The 8,993-nt window shown below is 35.6% G+C and overlaps 1 protein-coding gene across 5 annotated transcripts; it reads left to right on the forward strand.

The window, feature by feature from the left end:
* The first annotated feature begins 566 nt into the window (after positions 1-566).
* Positions 567-8,854, forward strand: LOC103486930 (pentatricopeptide repeat-containing protein At2g41720). Of its 5 annotated transcripts, none has more exons than XR_007820372.1 (10): positions 569-1,051; positions 1,302-1,474; positions 1,600-1,705; positions 3,904-5,013; positions 5,110-5,215; positions 5,299-5,503; positions 5,752-5,884; positions 6,197-6,290; positions 7,577-7,697; positions 8,363-8,387. XR_007820372.1 is itself a non-coding variant. In XM_008445093.3 (10 exons), the coding sequence occupies exons 1-10, from the start codon at positions 650-652 to the stop codon at positions 8,377-8,379; spliced, it is 2,508 nt and encodes an 835-aa protein (XP_008443315.2). In that variant the 5' UTR covers positions 570-649; the 3' UTR covers positions 8,380-8,854. The 5 variants fall into 5 exon arrangements, 3 of the variants coding, with proteins under 3 accessions (XP_016899696.2, XP_008443315.2, XP_008443316.2); XR_007820371.1 differs by lacking the exon at positions 8,363-8,387 and adding an exon at positions 8,333-8,361; XM_008445093.3 differs by having other exon boundaries at positions 570-1,051; positions 6,186-6,290; positions 8,333-8,854.
* The last annotated feature ends 139 nt before the right edge of the window (positions 8,855-8,993 follow it).

Genomic DNA, 8,993 nt, shown 5'->3' on the forward strand with positions numbered 1-8,993 from the left:
CTCTCACACACATATATAAGAAAAACAAATGAAGGGATTAAAGGAAAAAAGGGATGTCTCTCAACATGAGCATTGAAAAAATCCTACGTTTCATTAGGGCATAAAAGTTCTTGAAATGTCCTTCATGAAGGTATCGTAAGATATTTAAGAATCTTAAAAGTTGTAACATTTTAAATTATCGTAAAACAAATATAGTAATCAAAATATTTGTTCTATAGAACTTTTGGAAGCCAACAAAACAAACAACCCCTAAGTTTATATATATAGAAAGCGGTCATTAGAGATTTCTCGATAGTAATTATGAAAAAATGGTTGTTAGCAATTACCAAAAAATTGACATGATCAGAGATTGACTGGTGACAGCCTTAAAAAAAACTATTACGGAAAGTTTGTCAACAAACTACATTTATTTAATGAGTAAGAACACAAATGTTATCATTACTACATTCACAAGATTCACTCAAATGTTGTGTAGCGGTACTCATAATATGAGAAAGAAAATATATGTACTTAATTATTATTTTTTAAGAAAGTTTAGACAAGGTATTTTTCCAAAGAAAATGTATTTTTTGTAACAAAAGCATACTTACACTGATCGCCACTCGCTTGGCTCATTTCAATTCGCATGCGCTTTCTCCCTCTCTAATCCATGGCGTCACTGCCACCACACTGCCATTACACCTTCTCTAACCACCACAAAATGTCCTATCCCGCCGTTTGTCCTTGCCGGAGCTTGAATTCCACTCTTCCTAAAACCCTCATAATTTGCAAGAATTCGAAGAACGAGACGGCGTTCGAAGAGAGAAAGCAAGTTTCTGTAGACTATGACAACGGCAAGCACGAAATTCGGACCCTCGTTAACGGGCTCAGAAAACACGATATTCCCAGGCGGTACCGTTTGCGAGTTGAGGGCGAACGATTCCAGAAGGACTGGACGGTTACTGAAGTCGTACAAAGGATTCTGAAGCTACAACGCTCTGGTGATGTCGAGGCTTTGCTAAATTGCTGGGTTGGACGGTTTTCTCGAAAGAATTATCCTGCTCTTATGAAGGTACCGCTCCTTCTCTTTGTCTCCTTTAACAGCTTATTGTGCAATAATTAAACTTTGATTATTCGACTGGTTTGAGTTTACATGCTTGGTGTAAGTTAGTGTAACGGTCATAAAAAAATTCCTTTTACGTTATGAAGACTTGAGTTAGCAAGCTTTTTGTTCTCTATTCAAGAATTTTCTTTGCCGGGAAATATATATCTAAGAAAAAAAATGTCCATTATCAACTCAACGGTTCTTTCCTCTTGTTTAGGAGTTGACTCAAATTGGTTCCATTGAACACTGCGTTCAAGTATTTAATTGGATGAAGAACCAGCGGAATTATTGTGCCCGTAACGATATCTACAATATGATGATAAGGCTTCATGCCAGACATAACCGAATAGATCAAGCTCGTGGGTTGTTTTTTGAAATGCAAAAATGGAGGTAGGTCTTAGATTCGCCATTGTTGAAGTATTGAATATTACGTGGTCATGTGAAAGTTTACTTTTTTTGTGACGCCACTTTGATCTCTGTTCAAATTTTGTTAATCGAACAATATTTCTTTTTAGATGCAAACCTGATGTCGAGACCTACAATGCCCTAATCAATGCACATGGTAGAGCAGGTCAATGGCGTTGGGCAACGAATATAATGGAGGACATGCTACGTGCTGCTGTGTGTATTTATATACTTCCCTTAAGATCTTAGTGCCTCTGATTGACTGTGAGCAACCTTCTTGTCTTTGATTGGTCAAGTACACTTACACATAAATGCATGCATGCAACTGTATGCCCATAAGCCACCACCCTTCCATGTTCAAGAATGTGAAGAACTAGGAATAAACCTTTAAGATCAACACCTCAGGAACTATAAAGTTTTGCATTTGTACCACTACGTTCAGCTCTAGCTGCATACTGGAATGCAAAATAGTTATTCATTGATGTAGACATCAAGTTCATCTCCTGTCGGTGTTGAGTAGCCTTTGTAGCTTATTTTCATTTTTGCACATTTGATACCTTTAGCAGCATTACTTTTGCCTTTTGAATTGATATTTTCTAGAGCGTTTTAATGATTAGGCTAGGTTGCCTAGTTTCTTAGAGTTAGTGAAGTACAGCCTCTGGCTTCTTTTGGTCGATAGTCCTATTCCTTAATCTATAAGAGGGAGGGTTGTGGAGGGGGAGGGCTCTTTAAGGAGAGAATCAAGGGAGTTCAAGAAGTTTGATTCTGTTATTTGCAATGGGAGCATGCTTCTGCAAAAGCTAGGGACTTAACTTCTTACGCACACATACACACATTTGTTGGAATCTTTAAGGGCATGGGGAGGGGTAAGAGAAGGTTGGTTTATGAGATTTTTCTCCAAAAAAAAAAGAGAAAAAAAAATGAAAAAAAAACCTTGATTTGGAGGTTGAGGGTTGAATCCATGGTGGCCACCTACCTAGGAATTCATTTCCTATGAGTTTCCTTGACACCAAATGTTGTACGGTTAGGCGGGTTGGCTTGTGAGATTAGTTGAGGTGTAGGCAAGTTGGTCTAGACACTCATGAATATAAAGAAAATCTTGATTTGGTTATTTTGTTAGAATCCAAGTGATTCAGTTTTAACGTAAGTTTTATTTGGAGTGTTTATGGAAGAAGGGGGTCCGTTGAGTTGTTTTTTGCTCGACTCTTGAGGTTGTAGTTTTAGGTGCTTTAGGAGTCATTATGGTATTGTGGAATTACGTAAAGTGTCTTTTGTGGATATGGTTAAGGGGCTCATATTTTCCTTATGTATTTTTTACCTTTCCTGATCAGCAATTAGGCTGGACAATTTGGGTGCACGAGCTTTTGAGATAGGGAAATGAAAATTGAGAGCTTTTTGGTAAGAACTAGAAAGTTGTTGCGGGTTTTGTGGGTTTTGTTGGTGTTTAACTAGGGACTTCCATGTTCCTAGATTTTTGGTAGTGGTGGAAAAGTTGAGCGGGGGCTTCTCTGGATCTATGAGAAAGTTTAACAAGTTTATTGAGGATGGTAGCATTGTGGACCTCCACTGATCAATGAAGATTTACATGGTTTAATTTGCATGAGAGATGGTTTACTTCATGCACTAATGTTTGATTTGAGTCCCTTTAGCTTTTGCATAAGACATAAGTCCATCCCTGGGCCATCATGAATAGGGTTGTTCTTCCCCAACTCTCGCACTGTCACTTCATAGGAATGGTAATAGAGAGAGATATGGTGTAGAAAAGAATAGTTGAAAAACAATATCAGTCCATACACCATCTCTTAGTTGAAGATGTTTCTTTAATACCTTCAAAAAGGTAGGAAGTGCAGTTTTGAATGGATGAAAAGCATGGGGATGGAAGATTTTGTGGAAGGTTAAAGAGAAGAAAGGGGTTTCTTGAGATGGAAGTATGCACATTGTAAAGGAATGAAAAAGAAATTTGTTATGGATTGAGAATTATGGGGTGATGGACTGACATGCATCAAAAGCTGCAATGTTTTCATGGGAGAGGTAGAAGCGTTGTTTGGTATTTTCTTGGATGATATAAGTCCCCTCTTTCCTAGTTTTAGGCTCTTTGTGGGATCATATTTCTTTTTTTGGCAGGTCTCTGTCCCTTCTGTACAACAACCCAAACTTATGTGAAATATTTTACTTTATAAAACCAACTGAGTTGCAAAATTTTAAAAAAATTTCAGTTTCTACCGACGTTACTTCTTATTTATTATATAGATAAATAACCTTTAATGATAAAATAATAAATAATGAAGAAAGTTATAGAAAAATACAGTGAATATTCAAACAATGTACACAAGTTTATGTGAATTAATTTTTAAATCTTAATTTATCAATATAGATATTGTACTATGCAATTTATGATTTCTTTATTTGTGCAGATCCCTCCTAGTCGATCAACGTTTAATAATTTGATAAATGCATGTGGATCTTGTGGAAATTGGCGAGAAGCTTTGAGAGTTTGCAAGAAAATGACTGACAATGGGGTTGGTCCTGATCTTGTGACCCACAATATTGTTCTATCTGCATACAAAAGTGGGGCTCAGTATTCAAAAGCTTTGTCATATTTTGAATTGATGAAAGGCACAAACATCCGACCTGACACCACTACACTTAATATTGTGATTCATTGCTTGATAAAGGTCAAACAATATGGACAAGCCATTGAAATCTTTAGTTCCATGCGGGAGAAGAGGTCTGAATGTTGTCCCGACGTTGTGACATTCACAAGCATCATTCATCTTTATTCTGTTCGTGGACAGATTGAAGATTGTAAAGCTGTATTTAGTACAATGCTGGCTGAAGGCATAAAACCTAACATTGTTTCGTATAATGCTTTAATAAGTGCTTATGCATCCCATGGGATGGATAAAGAAGCTATTTCAGTTTTTGATGAGATGAAAAGGAGTGGTTTTTGTCCGGATGTTGTATCTTATACATCTTTAATTAGTACATTTGGAAGATCTCAGCAGCCTGCTAGGGCTAGAGAAGTGTTTGATATGATGAAGAGAAACAAATGTAAGCCAAATCTTGTTAGCTACAATGCACTGATGGATGCATATGGATCAAATGGCTACTTACCTCAAGCTGTTGACATCTTACGTGAGATGGAACAAGATGGAATTCATCCAAATGTTGTTTCCATATGCACCCTCTTGGCTGCTTGTGGACGATTTGATCAAAAGGTGAATATAGATTCTGTGCTTTCAGCTGCTGAGCTTCGGGGAATTCATTTGAACACTGTTGCATGTAATTCAGCTATTGGGAGCTATATGAATATTGGTGAATATGAAAAGGCAATTAATTTGTATAGATCAATGAAGAATAAGACTACTAAACCAGACTCTGTCACATTTACTATCTTGATAAGTGGTTGTTGTAGGATGTCAAAATATGAAGAAGCACTCTGCTTTTTCGAAGAAATGTTAGATTTAAAAATTCCTTTGTCCAGAGAGATCTACTCTTCTATGATCTGTGCCTATAGTAAGCAGGTGAGTACCCTAGCAAGACGGGTTACTTCCCTAATCTAGACTACCCGTCAATTGAGATAAATCTTTTGTTGACTGTTTAGTTTACGTACATTTCAGGGTCAACTTGTGAAAGCAGAATCTTTGTTCAATTCATTGAAGGGGAATGGTTGTTGTCCTGATTTAGTTACATATACAGCAATGATAAATGCATATAGTGCATCTGGTAGGTTTTTCAGTTCATTGATCTGATTTGACAGTATTGATATTGTTTGATTCTGAAGTTCTGTAATTTAATTTTCCTATCAGAGATGTGGGAAAAAGTTTGCGCCTTATATCAAGAAATGGAAGCAAATAACATTCAACTAGATTCTATAGCATGCTCTGCGTTGATGAAAGCATTTAATAAGGGAAACCAGGCTTCCAACGTTCTTATTCTGGCAGATATTATGAAGGAGAAGGGAATTCCTTTCAATGATGCCAATTTCTTTGAAATGTTGTCAGCTTGTAGCATGTAAGATTTAACATGTATATATTTTACATATTTTCTTTAGTAGTTAGCTGAACATTAACTGACATAGTTTTTTCATAATCCTCTGACATTTTAATACGATAACCACTTATGATTACAGTTATGGAATCATTACTATTTTTTCCGAGGCATCCCTCTTTGCTTTGGATCATTTGGGCACATAAGGTTTTCAGGTTTACTTATCGTGTTATTTCTTTCACTAAAAACTATTTACTGAACTGTATATGCAGACTGCGGGATTGGAGGAAAGCTACAGACTTGATAAATCTGATGGAGCCTTCTTTTCATCTTGTTTCACTTGGAACTATTAACCATCTTTTGCAGTTTCTGGGAAAAAGTGGAAAGACGGAGATTATGATAAAGGTAATTGGAAAATAAAAGTATACTCTTAGATTACCATTTGACCCAAAGCTAGCTTCTGGGTCTTCTGGGTCAAGGCAAATTCATATTATACCAAGGCAAATAGAATATTATATCACTCGATATATATATTATTATTGGTTAATGTTGGGAATTTAGCAAAATTATCTACACCTTTCACTTCAGTTCTCTGTATCCCTTTCAAGATAGTTTAAAGTATGATATCTATGAACATGATTTACATCTGCCAAGTGTTTGTATCCTTGTAATGTGTTGAACTTAGATATTTTGCCCACAACTACAGCTGTTTTACAGATTCGTGGCATTGGGATCCAGTGTCAATATCAATACTTACTCAATCTTGTTGAAGAACCTTTTGTCGGCTGGAAAGTGGAGAAAATACATTGAGGTATGCTTCATATTTTGATAACATGACATTTCAAAACCCTTAGAGCGGTTCATACTAATATATATCCATGACTACTGACTATAGGAGTTGTATATTACTTGGACATTAGTTATCCCATGCATTTTTTTTCTTGATATCTTGGTACTACTGCTATTACTAAAGCAACTTGTGAGCAAGCCTAGACTTTGGAGCAGTGCCATAAGAATTATTAGTACTTTTCTACACATGAAAGTCAAAATCCTTTTGAAGCTTTAGTTAAAATACCAATAGTTATGGTTTCTAAAGTAAGATAAAACGTTTGAATGACTAATGCAAATTGATATGTTGAAAGATGTTCCCAGTGCCTAATTTGGTGCATTTTCTTTTCCGGAAACATCTTTTGGCCTAAAAAGTCTTTTGAAACACTGTTTACACTTAGGAATGTCTTTTTGTCATTCATGTTTTGATATGAACGAGGGTTTATTTATCTAACAAGGTACTAATTCAAGGGAAGAATTAGAGAGCTTCCTCCGTCTCTCAAGTTCAACTTTCTATCAGACTGAGTATAGCAAAAACGTCCCCCCTAGCTCATTTTCTCACTATGCATACCCACTTGCTATTTTCTGGTGGGTCCACTCTTAGCTTATTTCTATCAGCCTATTATTCACCACTACCCTCTCTCGTGTGCCTCTTATACACTTGCTTTATAGGGGTGCGCGAAGCTTAACAGGGGTGCACCAGGTTTTCGGTTCATTGGTTCTCACTTGTTGTTTTGGGGCTCAGTTCTTTTTTTCTCCCTTATGGTCTTTCCTTTAGGTTGAGACTCAGCTCGTCCATAGCTTTTTTGGTTCTCAGTGTAATCATTGGGGAAGTTTCTTTTTGTATTTTATATTTCATTCTCTTTTAGTTCACTGCAGTGGTTCCTTTTGTGTCGTTCGGTTCTATTTTTCACACAGTTTGAGTTTGCATATAAGCATAGTCTCTTTTAATTTATTTAATGAGAAGTCTCTTTTGTTTCTCTTCAAAGAGAAAATCCAAACAATGCAACTGTATTTTAGTCTCTGGAGTTCAGTTCGATTTTGGTTAATATTTTCACCATTTAATTAAGTTTTTGCTTTCTATTAAAAAATAGATAGAAAATCACCAAACTCACCATTTAATTAAGTTTTTGCTTTCTATTAAAAAATAGATAGAAAATCACCAAACTCGCCAACATTTGATTCCGTTGAATAACATGACACAATTTTTAAGTTTTCTCATCATATTCCCAGCTAGGAATATAGAAATTTAAACAAACTAGCGTACAGGTATTGCAGTGGATGAAAGATGCTGGAATTCAACCGTCTCATGCAATGTACAATAACATACTTTTCTTTGCACAACATTGTGGTGATGCTGAGTATGCTGCAGTCATCAAAGAAAGAGTTGGTATGCGGTTGTGTATTTCTCTAATTAGTGTTGTTTTAACTAGAAACTACCTTACTTACATAGAATAAACTGGAAAATAAACAAGTTATTTGACTTTGTTACTTTCCTATATGGAGGGCTATTGAATCTTTGAGTATTAGTCTCTTTCCATATTTTTAGTGAAAAGATTTTTTCCAACAACAACAATAATAATAAAACAACTAACAAACAAACCCAAAGCAAATGGAACAAAAAAGGAAAAAAAAAAAAAAAAAAGTAATGGCGTTAAACGGCCGTAGTTAAACTTCCCCAATACATCTCTACCCTTGCCGAGAATCTTCTTTTTCCTCTGAAGCAAAATGTTCCAGACTTGTGAACAAAATATTTGTCCTTTGCAAGATGACTTCTATAACTAAACTAACCATACAAAGGCTACACTAGAAATTAAAATAACTGGTGAACATATGATAAAGCATGAGAATGGTACCCTACGAAATTTAAAGTAGAGATATATGATAAGATAGCTGTATGTAATTTTCTGTCATTTCAGGTTTGATTGAATGAGTTTAGTTGTCACCATCTTTAAATGTGTGCTTGCCTATTAATAATGGAAAGCTTCATTTATTTTCATTATATTATCATTTTCAATCTTGTAGTGATCTTTTGCACCACACAATCAAATGCAGAATCTCTAAAAAGATAGCCTGGAGCAAACTCTGTATTCGTATCCTTCCATTTTCTCAGATAAGGTGTTAATATGCGTCTACCCCCTGTGCGGGTGCAGCACAACGGTTGAAAGTCTTGTTGAGAGATACAATAGATGATTTTTCCACCAAAGTTTTTATGTTCATAGCTGGAATTTCCGTGATCACATATGAGTGAGTGGGATGAGAGAGATTATAGCTAAAATTTCTTTGCATCTATCAAGGACGGCACAATCTAGCATTTCTTATGTAGCTACAATGATGTATCATTACGTGGGATAGAGGAGTTGAACTTCTAACCTCAAGCTTGGTAATACAAGCTCTATGTTAGTTGAGTTAATGTTCGTTTTGACAAGGTCAAATTCCTTGAAAAATTTGTCCTCATTGTTTGTAATGTAAAGTTATAATCAACTGTATCAGATGTTTATAATGCAATCTTCTCTATTGAAATATAGACATAATGTTTAAATGCAAGACCTCTCTGATAATGACTTCTAAATGAGCTCAATCCTCGCTTTTGTAAAATATATGGTTTTGGGGAGAGATTTCTTATCTAAGCTTGTGCTTGATATTACATTTGTTTTTGGTATACAATAGAAAATGGGGTTAGGAA

This window comes from Cucumis melo, chromosome 4 (genome assembly GCF_025177605.1).
Source record: "Cucumis melo cultivar AY chromosome 4, USDA_Cmelo_AY_1.0, whole genome shotgun sequence".
In the NCBI taxonomy this organism is placed as follows: domain Eukaryota; kingdom Viridiplantae; phylum Streptophyta; class Magnoliopsida; order Cucurbitales; family Cucurbitaceae; genus Cucumis; species Cucumis melo.

Bases quoted from the DNA above. Each gene is read 5' to 3' on its own strand.
- LOC103486930 (XM_008445093.3), top strand. From the start codon at position 650: ATGGCGTCACTGCCACCACACTGCCATTACACCTTCTCTAACCACCAC. The intron at 1,052-1,301 runs GTACCGCTCCTT...CCTCTTGTTTAG, and splicing joins ATTATCCTGCTCTTATGAAG to GAGTTGACTCAAATTGGTTC. The intron at 7,698-8,332 runs GTATGCGGTTGT...TCAATCTTGTAG, and splicing joins AGTCATCAAAGAAAGAGTTG to TGATCTTTTGCACCACACAA.